We start from the raw sequence: 24,631 nt of genomic DNA, 5'->3' as shown, positions 1-24,631 counted from the left end.
CGGGCCTGGAAAAGGCTCTGCTGAGGGAGGCGGTCCGAAGCTCCTTGCCCGGAGTAAGGATGGCGGTTGTTCGCTGCGCCAATGGCCGCGAGGGGTCGGTTCACGTGACCACGAGCGGGGGGCGGGGGGGCCGGGCCTGGCCGTCGCGTGAGGCGAAGGCGAGGAGGGATGCCGGCGCTCTGGAGGGCCGCGCGCGGGCTGCCGGGCCCCCTCCGCGCCCCGCTCTCGCTGCTCTTCCCAGGCCTCGGGGCCGCCCAGGGCGGCGCCAGGCGCCTCTCCGGCGGCCCTCCGGGGCTCCGCGCACCCGGCGCTGCAGGTCCGTGGCGCCCTCGGGGGGGGGGGTCGGGGCCGCACCTTAACGCCCCGTTGCCGCGCCGGGAAGAGGGCGGGTGGCTTCGTGTGGCGGCGCCCGCTCTCTGGCCCTCGCTGCCTCCGGAGGCAAAGCAGGAGCCTTCGCTGCGCTGCTCTCGGCGTCTGCTAAAAATAGTATTGCTTAGACCAGTGTTTCCCAACCTTGGGTCTCCAGCTGCTGTTGGACTACAACTCCCATCATCCCTGACCATTGGTCTTGCTAGCAAGGCATGATGGGAGTTGTAGTCCAAAAACAGCTGGAGACCCAAGGTTGGGAAACACTGGCTTAGACAAGAGCCGCCAAGATGCTTAGGTGAATATTGGTCCCTTTTTTAGCATCCTAAACTTTTGTAGGTTTTAAAAGTAGGCTTCTGAATTTGCTCTCAGTTTTATCATTTTGTAAACAGCTTTGACGTTTTTCTTACCAACCAGGGGTGTGTGATTCTTCGGAATTATATTTATTTCTTTATTAAATTTCTATACTGCCCTTCATGGCTTCATCCAAAGATGACAGGGAGGTTTACATAAAAGCACAAAATAACATACCATTACAACAAAAACAATTACCACCCCCACCACCCCCACCACCCCCGGTTTAAAAGGCCAAAGGTTTTTTAATCACTCAAAGGCCTAGTTATGGAGAAATGTTTTTGCCTGGTACCAAAACGTAAAGAAGGTGCCAGGTGAGCCTCCCTGGAGGAAGCATCCCACAAGCAGGGAACCCCCTGCAGAAAAGGTCTGCTCCCATCTTGCCACCCTGGGGACCTGTCATGGAGGAGGCATGCAAAGAAGGGCCTCAGGTGATGATAGCAGGGTCCAGGCTGGTTTATATGGGGAGAGGCGGTCCTTGAGGTCTTGTGGTCCTGGGCTGTTTTAAGACTTTATAAATCAAAGTCAGAACTTTGAATTGGGCCTGACGCTAAGTGGCAGCCAGTGCAGATAGGCCAGGTTCAATGTGCAGAACTATGCTGAAGTGGTCTTGTCCCAGTGGCCGCCACATTCGCTTTGAAGTCATCTAAATTAGAGGTTACCAGAGCTTTCCCTGTCCAGCCAAAGCTGAAGGAAGGCACTCTGTACCACTGAGGCCACCTGTACCTCAAGTGACATCAAAGAATCCAGAAGTATCCCCCAAGTTACATATCTGCTCCTTCGGAGGGAGTGTAATCCCATACGATTACCATTATTCATTTTTTAAATTTTAAATATTTATTTCATTGAAATTTATACACAGCTTGATTTCTTGGCGGGGGGGGGGGGACTCTCAAAGCAGTTTACAAAAGATAAAAACAGGAAAAATTGACAAGCCTACAGTGGTACCTCGGGTTACAGACCCTTCAGGTTACGTGTTTTCGGGTTGTGCACTGCGCTGGACCCGGAAATACCAGAACGGGTTACTTCCGGGTTTCGGCGCATTTGTAGAAGCGCCAAATTGCAACCCGTGCATGCGCAGACACAGCGCTGCGGGTTGCGAACGTGCCTCCCACACGGATCACGTTCGCAACCCGAGGTTCCACTGTATTTCCAAAATGCTAAAATGGATTAAGATTTGCCTCAACTTTCTTAAGCATCTGTGTAGGTTTGTCTAAAAGAAAGGTGTTTGCAGCAGGTGCCAAAGGGAGTACAGTAAAGTCGCCTGCTTGATCTCAATAGGGAGGCAGACACCTGATAGGAACTCAAGGCAGTTTACAGATTAAAAATAAAGAACAGCTTAAAAACATAAGGGGGGGGGGGGAGAGAAATCCCTGAATAGGTTTGATCATTGGTTCTCCTTGTAAAAAACAGTAGACAAACAGATCCACCTGTTTCTTCTCTGGAGAATATTTACCATACCTGCCTATTTAGATGATCATTGTATCTGACGGGGTTTTAATGCTTGAAAGCTTCTGCTGCAATAAATGTGTTTTAGGGTACCACAAGATGATGGTGTTGATGATTGCAACAATTAGTATAAAGGTTCGACTTCTGAGACCAGCCAAAAATTGAAACCCTATAACTTTAAATAATGTCTTGAAAATCTTGTTGATAGTGTTTGGAATCTAGTGTTGCATATCCTGTGTTTAATGGAAGATGCAGGATCTTCTGGTTGAGGAAAAATAGTGTCAGCACAACTCTAGCTAGAGCTGCCCCCTAAAGATTATAATTGTGCACAAACCTGATTAAATTAATGGGCCAAATTCTCCATAGGATTAGTTTGTAGTCATGCAAACAAAATGGAATACCCAGGATGTTCTAAATGTATTTCCTCTAGCTCCTACTGACTGCTCTTGAACAGTTTTTTCTCATTATGAGCTCTTTCAAGATGTCTCATAGAATGAATTGTTACTTTTTTGCTAGGAAGCTTCAGTGCTCCTTCATTATGTAAGCTTTTGCCCATTGTTTGGCTCTTTCACACTAATGGCTGTTGATGCTTTGAAACGCTGCTGTTAAAGAACACTGGAACAAGGGAATGGTTGTGCCTTTAAGCTGTAGCTGGTCAAGTAGTTTTGCGGAACCCCAAGTAAGGAATTTAAACCACTGGCCAGTCCAGTTTGGGCACTGTAAAATCAGTGGGGAAACTGATGAGCAATAGCTATGTAAAATGACTAATGACATTAAATGTTATCTAGATACCTTGTGCAATTTATTAATTCTTTACATCATTTATACAACATCCACCATAGTAAGCCTTATTGAACTCACTGGAACTTACTTTAGAGTAGACATATATAGGATTGTGCTTTTAATATGTCCATAACTGACATCTCTATAATTTGTTTTGATGATATGTTATACTGTGTTGAAAATGTATTACCTTTCTTATGAATGTAATTAAATATAATCGTTTTTTTCTCTACACAAGATGTCAATAGTTTTGTTTCCCGGACCAAAACTTGTGGGGAATTGCGCTCTGCTCATGTAGGTCAGGAGGTCACCCTGTGTGGATGGATTCAATATCAGAGGTAAATAAAAGCATCCAGGATTGTTAGATTAAAGGTGTTATGGCAAACCTTAAGTTGGCTAACAGCATTAGAATTGCTTTCCAGAGTCAAAATTAGGGTCCATCTATTCTAGTATCTCTTCTGTGAACTGAAAAAAAACATTGAAGTGTTCTAAATACTAGATGAGACTTAAGTACCAGTTCCCACATTTGTTAAACCTTAGCCAAGCACTATTGGAGGAAACTGATTTTCTGGACCCATTTCTGCTGATTCTACTTGATCTCTTGATGGCTTTCAATATCCTTTTTGTTCCTACAGCAGATTGATTTGGTTGCTAGTGGTTTCACTCCAACTTGAATGGTCAGTTCTGAAAGAGGAGAGTGTGCTTGTGGGATATAGCATGCTTGATCCTAGCATAGCCTTTCCCCTGATTTTCTGAAGTTCAATATGCAGAGATTTCTTTTCTCTTAGACATGAGCATGAGGTAGTAGCCTAAGGAACTCTGTATTATATTATTTATATGCATATGTAAACTGACCTCATTTAAGCATTCTTTAATGTAGAGGTTTTACCTAAAGTGTTATAAACATTTCTGTTTGTGTCTCCTGTGATTAGACAGCAGCAGTTTGTGGTTTTGAGAGACTTCCAAGGACTCACCCAGATTATCATACCTCAGGATGAGGTGAGCTATCAAGGCTTGCTTCTGCAGTTGCACTGGTGAAATGATTTATTGTCGTCTGTCATGTTGCCCACCAAGCATTGCAATTAGTCAAACATAACACATTGCAGGCACTGTGATTCTGAATATGTAACAGCAAACTTGATTTCCCATAACTACTTCTGATCATTTACAAGTGGACATACAATATATAGATGTTCATTCTGTGTGACTACACACAAGATTTATCAATGAATATACAATCATAAGTAGGTTATTTTTGCTTATATTTTGTGCTCATTTTAAAAGAAAAGTATTATCATCGGTGCCCTTATTGGTGTTATGAATACACTTAAACACATAAACAGTGCCTGAAAAGGGCTTTGGGATTCTTGTATTGTTTTTTATTTGTATATTGTATTGTGTTACAGTTCAAATTCTATGAAATGTATAAGCATTAAAAGAAGCAATAAAATACAGTGGTACCTCGGGTTACGTACTTAATTCATTCTGGAGGTCTGTTCTTAACCTGAAACTGTTCTTAACCTGAAGCACCACTTTAGCGGGGACTTCCGGGTTAGCGCCATCGTCTAATGGCGGATTCCCTCCGAGCTCTGGAGGGAATCGGCTCAGTAGGGATCGGGTTCTACCGCGCCGGCGACGCGGGGACCCTTAAAAACCACAGGCACGGATGCCTGTGGACGTGGTGACTCGGTGGGCACCATTAGCGCCCTCCCGACCCGTGAAGGAGCCTTTTTAAAGGCTACGGAACGGGGGCTGGGGAGCGGTGCGGCGCTGAGAGTCCTCTGCTTCCCCTGCTGAGCGAAGCCGCATGCCATGGACGGAGAGCGCTGACTTTTTCTTTGGAACATTCGGATTAAAAGCAACAACCCGTGAGTAATACGGAATTTGGACTCTAAAAAGATCTCTTTTTTTTTCAAATTCGGTACGACCGGGGGAAGTGTAAAAAGGAAGTCCGCCCCCCCCCCCCCCGCCTTGCAGACAATCTAAAGCAAGGACTAGAGAGCTAAAGTTGAGAGAAGCATCTTTGTCCCTTGCGGAGAAAAATTATTAATTTCATGATTGGACACTACATTAATTTTACTGGAGGATAAGAGTTGGTTTGGAAAGTTAAAGTGTAACCCCCCGGGACCCGGGAGTGATCAGTGAGAGAGCCTGTTGAAAAGATACGTACTTTGACAGCTGTCAAATTAGCTGTCAAAGCTGGGAAACAAAAGGAAACGTTTTTTCTGGTGATTCTGCCGGTTAGATTTTTTTGCAATTTGGATACAAATTTGCTGGAAAAAAGAAAAATAAGTTACATTGGACTTTTGGTTTGGTACTGGAAAGATACTAAGTAAATAAAATCCCCCCAGAGGGGAGTCTTGGAACATTGTAAGAAATGGCTTTAAGTGGGAAAATACTGACTGAACTGAATAGGACATTTCATCTCCTGGGAGAGCTCCAGGAATTACAGGGAGAGATCAAGGACCAAGCTAGTATTTTGTCTACAAGAGTGATAACATTGAAAGAAGCAGTAAACAAACTTGCTGGAACAGGACAAGACTTTGTTGTGGAGCCAAAAGACCTTGAAGCTGGAACAGAAATTGCTGCAGCTGGGCAGACAAATGAGGACTTGCTGAAAAATTTGGTGGAAAATGAAGATGAAGCTATAATGTTGTGGAAGATCAAGGCAGATCAGAGGCCTGTTAGCACAAGCGAGATCAAGATGGAAGTTGGAGCTTTTGGGACATATAGTTTTAAAAAACTCAAAGGACTAAACTTGAGCTCCACTTTTAAATCTAAAGACTGGTTCGGAAGAAAATTGGTTATTATTGGGACAGATCTTCCTCGAGAGATGGTGTTGAACACAAAAGATGGTCAAAAAATCCGGCAGAGTGAAATGGAAAGAGTTTTAGGAGCCTCAGAAGTTTGGGACCCAGGCTGAGACTTGATGGACTGAGGGAACTGATTTGGGGATCAAACCGGGAATGGGAGGGTGGGATTTGGGAATCCAAAGGGTGTTTAAATATAGTTGGTTAAGTTCTCTTTTTTTTTCTTTTTATAAATTTTCTGATTTTTATGGTATGTTGGGAAATTGTGAAAGGGAAATTTGGGTCGACTTTAGGAAAAAGGTTTAAGATTAAGTTAAACTGGGGTGTCTTTTTTTTCCTTTTTTCTCTCTTTTTTCTTTAAAAGTTAATTAAATAACTTGTTGGGCAGACAACATAAATTGGAATGCAAGAAGGGGAGGGGGGAGGAGGTCTCAGAAATAAGGTGAAAGAAGATAAGGTTCTTTAAATATTATGTGTTTCTTTTTTTTAATTGTTTTTCCTTTTTTTGGATATTTTGTGTGTCTTAATTTTTGTCATTTGTTTTGTTATATGGAAAATTTCAATAAATATTATTTTTTTTTAAAAAAAGAAGCACCACTTTAGCTAATGGGGCCTCCCGCTGCCAGAGCACAATTTCTGTTCTTATCCTGAAGTAAAGTTCTTAACCCGAGGTAATATTTCTGGGTTAACGGAGTCTGTAACCTGAAGCGTCTGTAACCTGAGGTACCACTGTACAATTAAAAATATCGTACAACATCTAGCACAGTGTATTACAAATGCTACGGCAGGCAGAAAAACCATCTGATGATCTCAGCAAGGCCCTCAGCAACTTTCAAGTGGTCTGGGATCAGGGGAGTTGGGAACCGCTGGCCTACAAGGATAATGCAGGGAAGTGAGCTTAGCAGTAAGGTGGAGGAAGAGCAGAAGCTGAATGTTACTTGTTTAAAGGTAGACTTCACAGTCTGCTGTTTATCTCGCCTGCCTGCCTTTTTCTTCTCATTTCAAGTAGGATAAAAGGGGGTCATTTATGCAGGCTAAGCACCCGCACAAACTACGAACCAGCTCTATGCTTACTGCCTAGGATTCTAGAAAGGAGTGCTGGACGATGTGGGATTTGATCTGATTCAGCAAATCACTTCTTGTAATCTTAAGATAGAATTCATCAGCAGGATAATTCATTCTTGCTTGTGAATTTGTGGGCTGTGCAAATTCTGCTTTGGCAGAGAAGCCTAATATTAGACTGCAATACTGAAATTGGCCCACCACTAAGGTAGCTCATCAGTTCTAAATCCGTGCTCCTAAACATTGTACCTGTGCAATCTTATGTGTTGTTTCCAACTTTCTGCAGGCAGCTTCCCATTTGAGGAAGATCTTGTATGACACTCCGGTTGAATCTGTAGTGAGGCTGACTGGAACTGTTGTCCCCCGGCCTCCAGGACAGACAAACCCCGTGAGTACTTTAAGGAGAATCTCCCTCTAATTTTATCTCAGTGTAACTTGGCTACTTCAAGACACTACAAACTTGTTTCCCGAAAGCTGAAATGTCTCCTCACATGTGACACAGTGTTTGGGTTTGGGAAGTGTGGGTCTGGATTTGTATTGCTTTGCCACTTACTGCTATGATATTTGATAAAGGCCTGGCCAATATATTGATATATCGCCCAGGATTGGTCTGAGGAGCAGACCGTGACGTCAGCTTCACTCCTCGGTATATCGCTGGTGAAACTGCCACAGCTCCTGAGTACCTCTGCTAGCAGCAGTGCTTTTTTAAAAAAAGATGTTTAGTGGTACTCTCGTTTTTCTACTCCTATTGAAATACTGCCCCTCAATGAGGCCAAACTTAGATTCACAAAATGTTTAGGGGTATGCGTGCCTTGTGTCCCCCAGAAAAAAAGCACTGGCTAGTAGTGTCTGCTAGAGTTCCTTCCTCCAGCGGCACTGCTAGCAGAGGGACTCACCTCCAGCATCAGATCCAGGGGAGGCATCGCTATCCCCCAACGGCACCCGACCTGGCAGTAAGCATCATTACACTACCAATAAAACATGTATGAACGGTTTTTCAAAATTTTCTTCTTTCTTTATGCTTCCACTGCCCCCTTAGTTTTATTCAACACCCCCCAATTGGACCCAAGGCTACTACCACTCCCCTGGATCATGCCAGTGCTCCTCACCACCCGGGGGTGGCATCACCCACTTTGGGAAACACCGTTCTAAAGTGAATGTTCTGTCGACGCAAGGATTTCAGCTATTCTCTTCCGCATGCTGTTTTGGGGGTTCACCCAACATCCCCCACATGAGGCAGGGAGCTCTGTTGTGCTAACAGAAGTTTTGTGTTGGCTTCTGCTAGTGGGATTAATTAGTTGAATCTGGCCCAGTGGTGACTGGGAGCTTGAAGCCTGCCTTGGCCTTTCACGTCCAGCTGAACTGCAGGAGGTGAGGCCTATTGGCTTGTCTCTGTGCTGGCCGGGTGGTTTAAGCCCAGGCAAGCCTCCATCTTCAAAATGGAGAAGAGAAGTTTGTCTTTCCATTGGATAGGCTTAATGACACAAACAAACAACCAAACAAACAACCAAACAACCAACCAAACAACCAACCAAACAAACAACCAAACAACCAACCAAACCAACCAACCAACCAACCAACCAGAAACATTCCAGTAAAATAATAAAAAATGGCACAAGTGCAGATAGCTATTGGACCATCATCTCAGGGATGTATGTAAAAATAGTGGTGATTATTTTTCTCTTTCTTGTTCATTTTTAGAGATTGCCTACAGGTGATATTGAAGTTAAGGTGAAAACAGTAGAGATCCTGAACTCCTGTAAGAAACTTCCTTTTGAAATGAAAGACTTTGTCAAGGTGATTTTCTCTTTATTTCTGTGTGCTTGGCTGTTTGGTACAATGCATATTTGAAATTCCAACTTGTTCTTCCAACCCTCCTCCTGTCCAGTCTTGTAGAAAGAAGGTTTGGGAAGAAGTGTGTGTTGATGATGCAATATTCCAATTAACCGCTTTGGGGAAATGTTCCATAATTTGTCTTCAACCGAAAAGAACAATTAGCGATGGCTGGAGAGCAAAGAAAATATGTGAGAATGATTATCAGGGTTCAGAAATACTTCCATGACCCTGTGATCATGTGGTGGAATGCCTTCCTTACTGAAATACAAGAGGCTCCATCACTCTGCCAGCTCTTGAAAACACACCGTTTTATGTGTTCCCCTGATCTAATTGTTTTAATTGTTTCTTTAACCCTTTTAATAGTTATGCTTTTTAACAGGCATGTTTTATTGTAAATTTTAATTATGGACTTTTAAATGTTTTGATGGAATTGTTTTATTGTTTATTTTCATTATGCAAGGATTTCTTAACTGATTTTTTTACTAGTAAACCAGTTAGCCATTTTGGCTTGTAAGCAGTACATAAATTTTATTTTTTTGTACTACTATGAAATGGCAGCATATGCATAGCTCTGAACTCTGTATTCAAACAACAGATAATTTAGTGGGCAGTATCCACACTTGATTGTATCAAGTAGTAAGATTGGCCCCATCCAGTTTTTTCCAAAACTCTGTGATGGTGATTCTAGCTGCTATAAGCAGGTGCAATATCAAGTCTTTATTATGCAAAATTGCCCAGAGAAATTTTTAAATCCTCTATTCTTAACTGTTTCTCAGGCCTATCCCCCCCCCCAGGAAGTGACAATCGAACTCTTAGCTCATAAAGATCTACAGATTACACACCTGGTAGCCAAATTTGCTCTGGCAGCTAAGAAGCTCTGTTCTCGATATGTTAATCCTCTCTACTTTTAAAACTTTGTGCTGATTTTTTTTTATGCTGTCAACTTTTATAGGTTATGTTGTGTGATTTCAGAGGAAAAGCCTTGCTCTTGCCCTCTGCTGTACATTGTAAAGGCCTTTGGCTATGCACAATAAATTGATTGATCCAAAATATTATGCAAAATTTGATTACCCTCATCAAGTATATATAAAAAGGCTAATTGAGAAGTTGGGGTAATACGACCGTTTAAGATCTTATCAATGTCTCTGTATGTTGCCCAAATTTATTGAACTCCAGTACAGCTGCACCATAGGTAGAGATACGATCCAATTTCTGAACATCCACTCCACCACTTTAGGAGCGGAGATGAATTTATATACAAGAGTCTTCTAGGAGTATTGTACCGCTTGTGAATCAACTTTAATGACAGTTCTTTATGTTTAGCTGATACATTATGAGAAGATTGTTTTTTTCCACATGGCTAAGTATCTTCAGTTATGTCACATTCTAAATCAGTGTTCCAGAACATTCTTAAACCCATTTGGTGTCTGGGTTCATATTTGAGCAAATTTTTATAAGTATTTCAGATTATACCTTTTGAATAGTGTGAAAAAATAAGAATTAACTTTTCAAAATGGGAAAAATTACATGTGGGAGAGGTCTGAACCATTTTGCTGTGAAGAAAAGCACTAATTTGTTGCCATTTAGCTATGTGATATGGATGTTTCCTAATTTCTTTTTAATTTCCTTTCCCCCCATAGGCTTCCCATTCATGTACTTACTTGTTTTTTCTTCTGACCTACAACCCCTTCCCCTTCTCAGAAAACGGAGGCCTTGCGAATGCAGTATCGCTATTTGGACCTGCGGAGCGCCCAGATGCAGTACAACCTACGAATGAGGTCCCAGGTGGTGATGAGAATGCGGGAATACCTCTGCAATCGTCATGGTGAGAGAAGTGCAGAGAAGTGGACAGGGGGTCTAGCTCAGTGGTAGAGTACCCGCTTTGGGTCTCTGACTCATTCCTTGTCAGGCCTGGGAATATCCCCTGCCTGAAACTGACAGTACCATTGACAGTAGATGGACCAGTGGTCTGACCTGGTTTCAGGCAACTTCCTTTGTTTGTAACTCATAACAGCAATTTAGTAATGCCTTTTCTTTTCTCCTTTTACTCAATAACAAGTGATATATGAAATATGTTTTAGGCTTTGTGGATGTGGAAACGCCAACACTATTCAAGAAGACTCCAGGGGTAAGTATTTTCTCTGTGTATATAGCTTTGTAAAAGTTTCTAATTGTTCGATTCAGAAAGGATTTTCATCAAAGTGGGAGGATGAAGACAGCCATTACACTTTCAGAATGTCAGAGATTATTTGAAGCCACTGCCCTCAAAACAAATATTTTTTCTCTCAATCCTGACTTCTGAAAAAGCGGGTGAATTCTTGAAAGAGGGCATTGGTATGCTAGCAGAAATTTGAGTTTTAACAAGGGAAGAAGAGAAAAAGCAAGCAAGTCCGAGTTCAGGTTCTGGTCAAGTAATCTCAGGCAAGACATGGATCAGTTTGCATAAAGCAATATTCCCTGCCTGACATCCTCTAGATGTTTTGAAGTACAACCCCCGTTATCCCCAACCATTAACCTTGCCGGCTGGGGCTGACAAGAATTGTGGTCCAAAACATCTGGAGGGGAGCAGGTTGGGGGGAAGTTGTCATAAGGCAAGGACAAGCAAGGTCAGATTCTTACAAGGCAAAGCAAGGAGCACCCTGGAGAGCTGCATCTGAAGCTCAGACTGAGCAGGCTTCAGTGTTGCTTTCACAACAAGCAAACCCAGACTGAGCCTTTTTCAGAGGTACAACTCTGTCTGAGTGGCTAGCTGCACCTTCAGTCTTGTCTCCAGGAGATGTGGAATTGAATCGCAAAGAATCATAGAATTGTAGAGTTGAAAGGGGACCCCAAGAGTCATCTAGTTCAATCCTTTGCAATGCAGGAAAAGAGCTAATAGCACGAATAAAACCGGACATCATAGTTTGTTTAAGAACAAATGTAAGGGTCTGATACATGTTGAGGGGGGGCTTCAATATTCCCGTGACAGCTGTTTTGCTGTATTCGTACTGTTGTTGGTGACTGTCTTGAACATCACTTGTTGAAAAAAACAAGTTACAGGGTTTAACTTAATAACTAATAAGTTAAAGCTTAGCTCTATTGTAGGTATTTCTTTTAGATCAGGGGCCTCCTGTATGATGGCTGGGTGGAACAGTGTGTGTACAAAGTTGAATCATGTTTAAGTTATTTTTTAGTTGCTGGTTTTCTTAGCATTGTTTTATAGATTGTGATTGTTTTACTGGTGATATTTATTAGTTATATGTTTTATATGTTTTATGCTGTACTTGCGATGTTCCATTGGGTTATTATTATTATTATTATTTATTTTTGCAAGCCACGTTGGGGTTTGTTTGAGTGGAAAGCAGATTAGAAATACAATCACTCAATCCCAGGGGGGATCATGACACCTGCTTTATGAAGGGATGATTCAGTGGATTGGGGGAGTTTTGTGCCTCTGGCCTCAACTCCCATGGTGTGTGGCTCCCACTGTCATCTGAAGCCGGGAAGCCTCTAGGAGTGCTTCAGACCATGGATCTATGATTGTGCAGGGTTTCAGGAGCCAGGGAAACTTGCACGCATAGTGTTCCCTGCCTTAGGTGCCCCACACTAATGTGTAGATGGGGGTCGGGTGGAGCCATGTTTCAGGCTGAATCAAAGAGAAGGCTAATCGCCTTCTGATGCTGAATGTGTTACAACTTTGAGGAACACGGATGCAACAGCATCCATGAGATCACCAGTCTCCCATTTCTTCACCACCACTAAACAGTTTTAGTTTATTGTTTGTTATTTAATTTTTAAAAGGTGAACTGTAAATATGTGTAAGCTTCTGAAAAGAGGACGTGAACATCCCACCTGACTTGCAAGGGGGAGGTGAAACTAAGGTTAACATGTTTATCAGGGCAGATTGTTTGGTGCCAATAGATGTGAAACTGGGTTCTAAGGGCAGAAGAAGAACATGCTCGACCATTGCAAATAAATATAATGTGTTTATTTGCCTCTGATGTGTTTTAGGAACCCACATTAGTACTGACAATTAGCGTTACTGCATGGCAACAACTGTGACATGCAGGAGACATGATTTGGGTTTGGTGGGCAAAGTGCATTAGTGGGTTTCCATTTCCAAGGTAAATGCTGTGGGAGGGTGTTGAATCTTTCAAAGGAAGCTTGGTGGAGGCAAAAAATATTTGAAGTCACTGCAATTCCTGCTGTTCTACCCTTCTTTTAATACCAGGGTGCAAAGGAATTTGTGGTGCCCTCACGAGAGGCTGGGAAGTTTTACTCACTGCCCCAGAGTCCTCAGCAGTTTAAGCAGCTATTGATGGTAGGAGGCCTGGACAGGTGAGTTTCTTGGGAACCTCCTGGTAAAAGGAATGTTACACGAGTGTCTCCTCCTACACCAGGGAATGGAAACCCTGTTCCCTAGAGTGGGGTGGGGTTGGGCAGCAGAGGTAACTTGTCACAGAAACTGACACCACTCTAATAAGAAGAATAGGGTTCACAATAAAGTTGGCATTGTCTAGTACCTGAGGACAAGCCATTGCAAATCTGCTCAGCAGGAGTGCATTCTCATGGTGCTTTGGCAAGGTAAAGGGTAAAGGTAAAGGACCCCTGGACAAAAGGGCCCCTGCTCATAGCAATGTGAGACACCCCCCCCCCGCTGTCTCCTGAGTTGGTGGAGCAGTTGCACTACTGAGTTGTAAGGCAAACAGAAGCAGCAGTAGAGACACAAACCTCAGCAGTGTGGCAGAGAATCTCCTTTTCTCTTCTCCCCCCCAGCTTTCTTTGGCAGTGCAGAGGAATTGTTCTGGGGACAGGTCAGTGCTGACACCAAATTAGGACTTGACAAATAATCAAGCCAAAGTGTGTGGAGCACTGAGTACTGGTTCAATGGTCATGAAAAATACCCGTGCATAAACCTCCTTCCTCTGATCACTGATTATTCCTTCTCTTCTGCGTCCACTAGCTTCGTGCTAGTTATCATAGCCACTACTCAAGCAGCTCTTTCCTTCTGCCTGCCGCTGGTGAATGTCTTTGGAAAAAATGCTATTAATACTTTGTAAGCAGAATGGTGACAGTGGTGACCTTCAATTCCAATGGCAGGTACTTCCAAGTAGCCCGCTGCTATCGAGATGAAGGTTCCAAGCCAGACAGGCAGCCTGAATTCACTCAGGTAATTTATATCCTTTGCTATGTATTTTTTACAATTTGATGTAAGATTTAAAAGCTCTAAGGAAATATTGGACACGTGATTGGCACAACTTGTACAGCAGGTACAAGACATGATCTTTTTGTAACATAAAGTGTCCTTTTGCTACAGTGTTTAAAACAGTAATTTCTAACATCCCCAAAACACATTAAGGACCAAGCCAAAAAGTTAAGGTGTGTCAAATGCCAATTACTGTGGGATAAGAACTTTGGCAAAATATTCCCTGGGAGCTTTTCACACCTGGGCAAATTAATTTGCTGTAAGGAAGGTTTCCTACTGTAAGCTTCAAATGCATCTGATAAAGTGGACCATAGAACCTGAAAGCTTATGCAGTAATAAATGCATCGGTCTACAATCCTATCCCCACCGACTGTAAGGGGCGTAGTTCCTTTGAAGGGTATATGTTGTAAAACATATTTTTTTAAAGTTACGTCAAGGAGCAGTGACATTGAGATATTACAAATGAATCTCTAGTGCCAAATCCCCAAAGTTCAAATCCTCCAGTTTGAAATGGGTGCTGTGAACCTCAATAACTTAATATTTTAATTTGTTATCTATCCTTCACCGTAAGGTCCCATTATGGGCTAAAACAACTTAAAATCACAAAACTAGGGTGGGTTGTAACAATATACATGTCAGGTGTCAAAAGTCAGAGGTGCAACTTCAGTATTTGCTGAAAACTGTATAGTGGTTAGGTGCATCTCTGTGGGGAGAGAGTTCCACAGCTCAGGAGCTGCCCCTCAGAATGCCCTTTCCCAGGTTGCCTCCCACCCCGCCCGAAATTCTGAGGGTGGTGGAATTGCCAAGAGGACCCTCTCTGTTGATCTTGACACCTGAGAGGGTATGTCAGGAAGGAAGCGGTCTTTCAGTAATTAGTACTGGAGTCATTTAGGAATGTAAACGTCAGTGTGAGTACCTTAATTAAATTATGCCTAGAAACGTGAGCGTAGCCAGGATTTATGTTGGGGGGCAGAATCGAGCTATCGGTGATGCAGTTGGTCAGTAAGTTAAGTATTTTAATTTACTTACTTAATTTGGGGTTCGGCAGCTTTCCCCCTGCCTCCCCTGGCTCCACCCATGCCTGGAAATGAACTGGCAACCAGTGCAATTGTTTTAAAACAGGGAACCCCAACCAATAATCTGGCTGCTGCACGTTGGTCCAGTTGAAGTTTCTGAGTAATCTTTAGGCACAGCACCACATAGCGCGCATTGCAGTAATCCAGTCTAGAAGTTACCAGAGCATGGAGTACAGTGGTCAGTTCCCCACCCTCCCAAAGGGGCTGTAACCAGTGAGCTAGCCAGAGCTGAAAAAAGGCACACCTAGCCACTGAGCCAGGATTCAGGATGTTTAACACCTGTATCTTTTCCAGAATTTAGCTTCCATGATACTTCTCTTTTAATTATTAATTATAAATATCTATTTTGTAAGAGTTTTAGATATGGAAAAATAATGTTCTTATGGTACCTTTGAATGTTACTTATTCTCCCCCTTTTTTTTCTTTAATTCCCCCTCCCTCAAGATTGATATTGAGATGTCATTTGCAGACCAAGCTGGGATTCAGGCTTTAATTGAGGGCTTGCTGCAGTATTCCTGGCCTGAGGAGAAGGAACCCATCACAATACCTTTTCCATCCATTACCTATGATGATGCTCTGGCCACCTATGGGAGCGATAAGCCAGACACTCGCTTTGAAATGAAGGTGTGTTCTGGAAACTAAGTCCTGTTCAGGAAAGTTTACAGAGTTGGGTATGATAGTTATTTATGTTTTAATCAAATTTCTTAACCATCCTTTACTGTATAGCTTTATGTAACTGTAAGGAAAGATACACAGGCTGTAGCCTACTGCTTTCCTCAGTTGGTGGTAAACCTGCTTCAAAGCTCTAAGCGATAAGTGCAAATGCCTTTTCAAAATTGTATTAAATGATCATTGTTTCTGTATGTGGACAGAAAGCACAACAAGAGTTGCACATAAAAGCAAGTACCGTATTTTTTGCCCCATAGGACGCACCAAGTTTTTTTGGGGGGGAAATAAAGAAAAAAAAATTATTTCCCCCCCAGGCGCTTGTGGGGCCGGCAGCGGGGAGAAGCGCTCTTCTCCCCGCCGCCGCCCACCTGCAGACCAGGTCCGGGGACAGCGGGAGGACGCGCTGCGCCTCCCAACTGTCCCTGGAGCTTGCGGGGCAGGCAGCGGGGAGAAGCTCTCTTCTCCCCGCCGCCCGCCTGCAGATCAGGTCCGAGGACAGTGGGAAGACGCACTGCGCCTCCCTGCTGTCCCCAGAGCTTGTGGGGCTGGCGGCTGGGAGAAGCACGCGTCTCCCCGCCGTCAGCCTCCAAACCACATCGGGAGACAGCGGGATGGCGGTGTTCCGCCTCCCCGCTGTCCCCCAACCTTGTGGGACTGGCGCTGCGGCTCTCCTGAAGCCTGCATTCGCCCCATAGGACGCACACGCATTTCCCCTTCATTTTTGGAGGGGAAAAAGTGCGTCCTATAGGGCGAAAAATACGGTAGTCTTTTTAGTTCCTACAGTATCCCAAGGTCAACATGGTCAGGTGCATCAGTGAACTGTGGCCCACGAAAATGTAGCACCACAATAAAAAATTGTTGTCTTTAAAGGGCCAGAAGACTCTTTTTGCAGCAATGTTCAAATCAACAGTGTGGCCAGGTGGGAGACCATGATTTGGCTAAACTTGTTTGGGGGGGGCAGTTTAGGCATAGGCCGCCATCTACCCCCCCCCCTTCAAGTACTGCTTTGGTGTCTTTGCCTGTTTTTGCAGTGCTTGAAGGCGGTGGTTCAGCAGGCTGTCTCTCTTATGTGTCATGTGCTGCCTTAACAACCCTCCAACTTCTTACTTCTAATGCTCAGATCATTGATGTCACTGATGTGTTCAGGAACACAGAAGTTGGAGTTCTGCAGAAATCTCTCAGTGAGCCCCGGGGCACCGTCAGAGCCATTTGCATTCCGCAGGGAGCGGTGAGTAGTTCTGCTCTCTTTTCCAAATGTTGTTTGTAATGTTTCTCTTTATATCCCATCCATACCAAAAGATTCTGGACTCTTCCCCTGCGCAGAGATCAGTAACAGTAGAACCAACTATCTGACTTTTAGAAGACAGAACTGTTTAGGGAAGTTCTTAAGGATTGATGTTTTTATTACGTTTTTAGATATGTTACAAGCAACCCAAAGACTGAATGAAAAGTGAACTGAACTCAAAACACTATTTAAAATATCTATGATGGGAGATATATTGTTCTTAAACATTTTTATAGACATAAAATAATATGATTGCAGTGTTTTCTTGTGAATTGCTTTATGGCGTATACCAGGGATGTCCAACCAGTTGACCGTGATTGACAGGTCGATCCCTGGTTGGTAGCGGTCGATCGCGGGCTTGTTTTCCCTCACGGGGGGAAAGGAGCATCCGGCCCCGCCCCCTCGTTCTGTCCTTTATTCGCACACGATTTCAAGAAAGAAAGACGGAGTTAACGCTCGCGGGTTTACTACTTGTTACTATTTATGGCGTGCGCGCCCCCTATGGTCATATCAATCACAAGTCTTTACTTATGGAAAAAGGGTGTGTGGAATGATTCTATCTTCATCCAAACCTTCTTCCAAGGAGCCCAGGATAGTGCATATGTATTGTTGTTTGTTGAGCCTATTTATACCCCACATTCCAATGGGAGTGCTCAAGGTTGCTTACAATGTAGTTGGTTTTTTTTAAAAAAGTATATCTACAGTAATGATTTACATGGTCTATGATGTTATACTCATAGCAAACCAAAAATTAAGGGGAAATGTGTGTGCGTCCTATGGAGCGAATGCAGGCTCCTTGGCTTCAGTGATAGCAACACAAAGCCTCCGAAGCACAGAGGGAGCGCTCCTACCGCGCTCCGAAGGCTTTGCATTGCTTTCGCTGAAGCCTGGAGAGCAAGAGGGGTCGATTTGCACCAACCCCTCTAGCTCTCCAGGCTTCAGGGATAGAATTTTTTTTTCTTGATTTCCCCCTCTAAAAACTAGGTGGTCCGGTGCACCTTATGGAGCGAAAAATACGGTATGCTGCCCAGTAGACTAATGGTAATTAACCCAGAGCCACCTGATGGCTGAACTGAGGTCTCAGTAGTTCAAGTCCTACACCAGGGGAGAACCTGTGGCCCTATGTTATGTCAGGGCAAGGTAGGCATCTAGTGGTCTACTTGGGAGCCCTTGAAATTTGGTGTTTGGCTTGTGTCACTTGGCTGTGTCACTGTTACACTTTCATATAGTGGGGAGGTTGAACACAGCGCAGTTCTTCCGATAATGGAGAAACTTTCTTAACAGTTTAAATTTGCAGGAACTCAGGGCAAATACAGGGCTTTCAAATACTTGCCTTTTTTCTCTCATGTTGATGGTACCCGAGAGAGGTTATTCATTAAACCTGCGCACATTAAATAAAATTTTTGCACTGTCGTGGCTGTGCTTTTATTGTACCTAAGAATTGCCAAAGCTTTCTTTGCCAGAAATTACTATATTCATTACAAGTTTACTTTCCTTGTGTTTTGTTGTTGTTCTCTTTTAGTTTTTGTTCAGCTATCTTGCTTTGTATTCTGCATATTGCTTTTATAAGGTAATTGATTCCTTGTAAAAGTGTAACATGGGGAGTTTTAAAATACAATGTGAAAAAGTTTAATAAAATATGGAGCATTAACCACCACCACTCAGCATAATTTTAGGAAAAAACAGATAAAGGTAATAATAATGCCCTTCAGAGTATATAGGCTTAATTGAATGATCTGTTCTTCTCTGTTGTTATCTTTTATTTAGAAACGTCTTCGGAATAAAGATTTGGAGTCATTAAATGAATTGGCAAAATCCCAGTTTAACCAGGTAAGGCACAGAAACTTCCACTTCCATCAGTACAGTGGTACCTCTGGATACGAACGGGATCTGTTCCAGATCCCCGTTCGCATCCTGAAACGAACGTAACCCACGCATGCATGGGGCACGATTCGTCACTTCTGCACATGTGCGTGACGTCATTTTGACAGTATGCGCATGCGCAAGCGGCGAAACCTGGAAGTAACACGTTCCGTTATTTCCGGGTCACTGCGGAGCGCAACCCAAAAGTGCTCAACCTGAAGCATAGTTAACCCGAGGTAGGACACTAATTTCTTCTAAACTGCATGAGATGTGATGTTGCTCAGCTCTCATTCCTTTCAGTGAGGCTGGAGCAGGAGGAATTTCCCATGAATTGATTGTTCATCTGCTGGTGTTAATTTGAAAAGAGAAGATAAGAGAGCTGAATGTAAACAATACATGAGAACAAGATCAAAATTAAGTGAGAACAAGATCAAAATTAGCTCTGAGGACAGGTCTGTCCAGGACTACTAGCCATAAGTGATCATATTTGATGGTTTTGATCCCTGGATGCTGGGGATGAGGAACGTGGAATGAGTATCGCATTCATGCTCTGCTCTGCAAGAAGTAGCTGGTTGGAGATAAAATGCTGCACCCAAATCTGATCCAGAAAGGCATTTGCTAGTGTTTGCAGTCTTTGCATTAAACTGTACAATGCTGTGAGAATAAAAATATTCAAACATTATTAGACCATGCACATTGGCCACCAACCACAGAACAAGAATGAGCACCTGAGGTGCACAAGGAGCTGCGTAGCTGAGTGTGGAGTTGTGTAGCAGGATTTCAGAGCTATTTTCCTGTGTCTTTGCTCATGGGAAATAGAGTATCTGAAATTTTATCAGGTAACACTTGGGGTTTGAAGTATTCTGGGGAGTTGGATTGAGCTGTGCCAGGCCTTTCCACACCACAATGGTAACTGCTTTAGAATTATGATTACCATTTGTGTCTCCTCTTCTTCAGTTTGCTCCCTACCTTGCCTCCTTTCCGTGCTTTCGGGAATATGGTCATTCTTTTGCAGAAAGCCCGCAAGCAAATGATGGCTATATAAAATTGGGTTGTTGTTTTTTTATTAAACCTTTGTCAGTTGTGTTCATTGCTGATATGGATTTGGCCTACTTGTATCTACTTGCTTTTTCAGGAACTGCCTAAGTTTCCCTTCTGCCCTTCTCTCCTGAACAGGGAATATTGCACTTCATTTTTAGGTCTGATGGCAGCATGAAGTCCGCACTTGGTAAGTTCCTGAATGAAGAACAAAAACTGGAGCTTGTCAGAGCAGTTCAGGCCAATGTGGATGACGTCGTGTTGCTGGCAGCTGGAGAGCATGAGAAAGTGGTAAACAGAATATTTGACTTTGTCACTTATAAAGTAGCACTGTATGCCTTGGCAGCTAAGAAGACCAGGAGGAAAAAACGAGATAAAATAGCAGTCAATTGCAAAGGTGATTCGGACATTTAAGCTGGCACATTCTACATGAGAACCCCCTGCTTTTCTATCGTATGCAACAAATAATTTTTAGGAGAAGTGATTGTGGTTTACTGTATCTCCAGTGCCTAATGTTTTTATGGTTTTTATGCTTATTGTTGCTTTTCTTTTTGTTCTCATTGTGAATGATGCCATGGCCTTTGGCTAGTGCAATAAAGTTTATTATGATGATGGTAAGGAGAATATTGGGTCCCCAAGTCTTTTGTTGTTCTCATCAGCACAATTACTGTTAGGTTTCTGCTTGATCAGCTATTTCAGGTCAGCAGATTTGGCAGGCCCACCTCCTTGGTGGTGTTTAGACAGCAACCGAAGGCTGTTCAGTTCTGATGTACCTATCACATAACCAGTTTCAGGTTTTCCCACTCCCCTTTTGTAAATCTGTTTTATGTGCAGTTTTCCATTAGTATATTAAAACACATTATTGTTTAAGAAGTGTGTTAGACACCTTGGAATGGAAAGGCAGGATATAAAATATTTTAATTCCTCAAAGTTGAACATAGCCTAAGTACCATATATGATGACTTCCACAACCTTAGCAGCTCTCCAGCTGTGTTTAGGCTGATGAGTGGAAAGTTGCTTATTCCTACTCTGTTGTAAGACTTTTAAAACCTTGACTAATTCCCCCAGATCATCTGTGAGGTCAGAATGTTTCCCATTTCTCTCATAGAGCCAAAGGATGGCTTTATAGCTGAGGCACTCCTTATAAAACAGAGACCATATGTTATATCCCAATGTAATGTAGTTTTGAGAATTTTTAAAGTAGGAAGTACAAACTCATTGTCAGATAACTTGGATGCAAGATGGCTAAATAGCAGCTGTTTTATATTAGAAAGTGTTTTCTACCTTTTTTGATGTTTGAAGAAATGTAAGTTTAATCCAAGAAATCTTAAGTGAAGCATCCACTAAATTATCTGCCTCTGTTATTCACTCAATAAAATAAAGTGTAGAATATGATTGTTGTTGCCTTAAGCTACAGTCTTTATCTCTCTCTCCCCCCCCCCCATTCTTTTTAGTGTTCTACATTGGGAAAGTTGCGCTTGGAGGCTGCTGATCTTCTGGAAGCAAGAGGCCTGTCCCTTCGCAACCCCTCTGCCTTTCATTTCCTATGGGTGGTGGATTTCCCCCTTTTCCTCCGGAAAGAAGAAAACCCCAGGCAGTTGGAGTCAGCTCACCATCCCTTCACTGCCCCCCACCCTTCTGATGAGCACCTCCTCTATACAGATCCTGCCAAGGTGACTTGGTGCCTTTTTTGTTTTTTGTTTAGTGTATTCAAAGAAGCCATGCAGGGTTAGAAAAGGAAAGGCAAAACAGCCTTGGAGGATTGTTCCACTCCCTTGAGCAGATTTCTGTCTCTGATGGAGCTAGTATTCACCATAGTTCAAAGCATTTTTATTGCAGCTAGTTTTCAATAGCTAACATTAAGTTGGTTTTACTTTTGCCATTGGTACAATCCAGCCCATTTTTCTTTCAATGAGATACGTCACCAACTCGGACAGGTGGATCCATAACTTCCTGAATCCCTAAATAACTCTGGCTTACCTAGATTTATTGATTCCATCCAGGCACTCAGGAACTTACAGCCTTACAGTTGAAGGAAAATAAAGGTGGCATCATGCACTGATGACTTATAGGATTTATTTTATTGACCTGCGATTTCAACCCATTAATTGCAGTGCAATTCACTGGTTTTTAACTTTTGCTAGATAATGCTTTACAATTTAAAAATTGGTTTTTAATAGATGTTTGTTTTCACAAGCCTTGCATTTTGAGCAGTAGTAGAACTGGGGAAATGTGGAAGTGTGTGATACTGTGGAATTACCAGTTACTTCGGTCTTTGGACCCCCCCCAATTTCTATCTACCCTGTCTCTAAGCAAATTTCCACCTAGTTCAATAGCACTCTCAGGAGAGATTGTATTTCACACAGATGCAAGGGGTACAAAGAAGAATGTAGTCTAATTCTCTTCCTGTTCTTTCCAGGTCCGCGGCCAGCACTATGATCTGGTGCTTAATGGTAATGAGATTGGAGGTGGCTCCATTCGAATACACAGCGCAAAGCTGCAACGTTTCATTCTTGAGACAGTGCTGAAGGTAATAGCAAAAGTGATTCTGCATATTATTTAAAACATTCAATCATACAGTGCTCCTCATTCTATTGGATTTCACAATGAGCTTCAATCAATATATGATGGTATCAACCAGCTAGTGTGCATGCTTAGTTTTTGCACAATTGTTCTAGTTCGGCAGCAGCCTACTTCATCAGAAGAGGACTATGCAGATTGCAGCTCACAAGTGAATTCCCTGTGTTTCACACTTAGACTGAGAAAATCTGAGCTGAGCCATACATGCTCACAGAAGGGGGAGGGGAGCAGGGATTAGAAAGCAGGTTTACCAAGTCTGGCCCTTTAAGTCATGCTGGTTATTAATACTTGCTTTTTCCTAGGAGGACACAGAGCTGCTTTCTCACCTGCTTGAAGCACTGGACAGTGGGGCACCTCCCCATGGAGGAATAGCATTAGGTCAGTATCTGCTTTTACTTGAATCACAATTAACACTGACCACCAACACTAATATTACTTTCCATTGATACATTACACATACCCTGATGCTGGAGTGACTAAACTAACAGTTCCTGAATTAATCTAGCCTTCCACCCCTGCCCCAGTTGCAGTCCCTAAGAAAAACACGTTTGGATGAGCAGCATTTGTGGCAATCTGATTTCGCTGTGGGCTATTTTATTACCTGGGCACGTGTGTGTGTGTGTGTGTGTGTGCGCGCGCGCACTAACCTCACCCTTGTCAAAGTTAGTTCAGAAAAGCATGTCGTTTTAACGCAAAAAAAAATGTATTATACATACAAGGTACTCTTTTAAAAGGTCTGATTGCAGATTCTACACCTTGGGGAAATTTGCAAATAATCCAAGTGCTCTAGATCACCACATTGCTGCAAAAGCCCTCAGTCATTTAATCTGCGCCTCAAATATGTTTGGTAGTTAGACTCCCAAGTGCAAGCAAAACCGCTTTCTGAATCTCCTGAATAGTACTGCAGCCAACAGCCATCCTGGATGGGAAAGCCCTCACACCAAGAACAATGAACACAATATATATTGGTCATGGAAAGGTTTTGGTGCTATGGAAGAATGGCCTCACAGCCAGACTAATCTTCCCAATGCCCATTGAAATTTGATGCTGCCACTAATATTCAATGTCTGTCTTTTAGGACTTGACAGGTTGATTTGCCTTCTAGTAGGAGCTGCAAGTATCCGAGATGTCATTGCCTTCCCCAAATCGTTCAAGGGAAGAGACCTGATGTGCAATTCTCCAGATTACATTGCCCCAGAAGAGCTTGAACCATACCATGTCAAGATTGCAGAGCCCATGCCAGAAGTGAAAGTGAAAAGTAACTGACTACTGTACATGACAGAAATGAAGAGTAAAATGTCCAGTAGTGAACCCATTGGATTTTTGGAACTGTTAAGATGGTCTCCTGTACTTACTTTTGATGGGAAAATGGAGCGCTTCACACTACAGCAGATCCCTTTGAGCATGTCTGCTGGAGAAATCAGGCACTAGTGACTAGATGGGTGCATGAGAAAGGGCATCAGGATGAGGTGTTGTCCTGTCTGTCCCACTCAGTTTTTTAAAAATCAATGACGAGCCAAGTGAAGAATTGTTTGTAAGCCCAGGCTATAATTCATTTTTTTATTGCAAGTTTTTGTACTATTTTGTAAAACGCAGTAAAAACTAGTTGTACGATTCAGATTTTGGAGCTCTCAGAAGTGTTTAGGAAGCTATTTTTCTAATTACCTTTAGATCCCACTTCAAGGTGCCATACATGAGTACTCTCATTTTATCCTCAAAATAATGTGAGGCAGGCTCAGCTGCTTCCGTAGCATGACAATGGCGAGGGTGTAAGTAGGGCATCAGAACATAATAAACCGCTAGGTCTCGCCCAGCGCAACTTTTTAGAATAATTAGGTCTTTACAACTCTTGAGGAACAGCCAAATTTAAATACGAATTTGACCCACAGGTGTGAGGCATTTGCAAGCTTTTTTTGCGGAGAAAGTCTTGCTGCTCCGCTGTGACCTTCCTTCCCCTTCCAATTTGGATACAGTAACAGAATTGGAGGCTCCTCGACTGTCCTCAGGTCCAGTATTGGAGCACTTCAATCGGATACCCCCTGCCAATGTAGGCAGATGTCTCCGAGCTGGAAGGCCCACCACTTGCCCCCTTGACCTGTGCCCGTCCCTTGGCACGGGGACTTTCCCAGGGGAGTTGAAGTAAGCAGTGGTGTGTCTGCTCTTAAAGAAAAAACCTGTAGATCCTTTAGATCTATCTAATTACCGCCCGGTTTTGAATCTTCCGTACCTGGGTAAGATAATTTGAGTGAGTGGTTGCTGAACAGCTTGGTAGGTT

General features: G+C 43.0%; 1 protein-coding gene across 2 annotated transcripts; it reads left to right on the top strand.

Annotated features, from left to right (window-relative positions):
- Nucleotides 1–153: 153 nt before the first annotated feature.
- On the top strand, nucleotides 154–23,974 carry DARS2 (aspartyl-tRNA synthetase 2, mitochondrial). 2 transcript variants are annotated; one of them, XM_081865158.1, is made up of 17 exons: nucleotides 154–316; nucleotides 3,191–3,290; nucleotides 3,885–3,951; nucleotides 7,111–7,212; nucleotides 8,526–8,621; nucleotides 10,362–10,485; nucleotides 10,742–10,788; nucleotides 12,871–12,977; nucleotides 13,740–13,809; nucleotides 15,366–15,545; nucleotides 16,711–16,818; nucleotides 18,643–18,705; nucleotides 19,915–20,067; nucleotides 21,231–21,449; nucleotides 22,196–22,306; nucleotides 22,659–22,734; nucleotides 23,435–23,974. In XM_081865158.1, exons 1-17 carry the CDS (start codon nucleotides 169–171, stop codon nucleotides 23,620–23,622), a joined length of 1,959 nt encoding a protein of 652 aa, XP_081721284.1. In that variant the 5' UTR covers nucleotides 154–168; the 3' UTR covers nucleotides 23,623–23,974. The 2 variants fall into 2 exon arrangements, with proteins under 2 accessions (XP_081721284.1, XP_081721285.1); XM_081865159.1 differs by lacking the exon at nucleotides 23,435–23,974 and adding an exon at nucleotides 23,208–23,276.
- The last annotated feature ends 657 nt before the right edge of the window (nucleotides 23,975–24,631 follow it).

The sequence above is a fragment of the Podarcis erhardii genome (genome assembly GCF_964252035.2).
Source record: "Podarcis erhardii genome assembly, chromosome: 6".
NCBI classification, from domain to species: domain Eukaryota; kingdom Metazoa; phylum Chordata; class Lepidosauria; order Squamata; family Lacertidae; genus Podarcis; species Podarcis erhardii.
The sequence above is the reverse complement of the archived record's forward strand: the minus strand, read 5'-3'. Positions and strand labels throughout refer to the sequence as shown.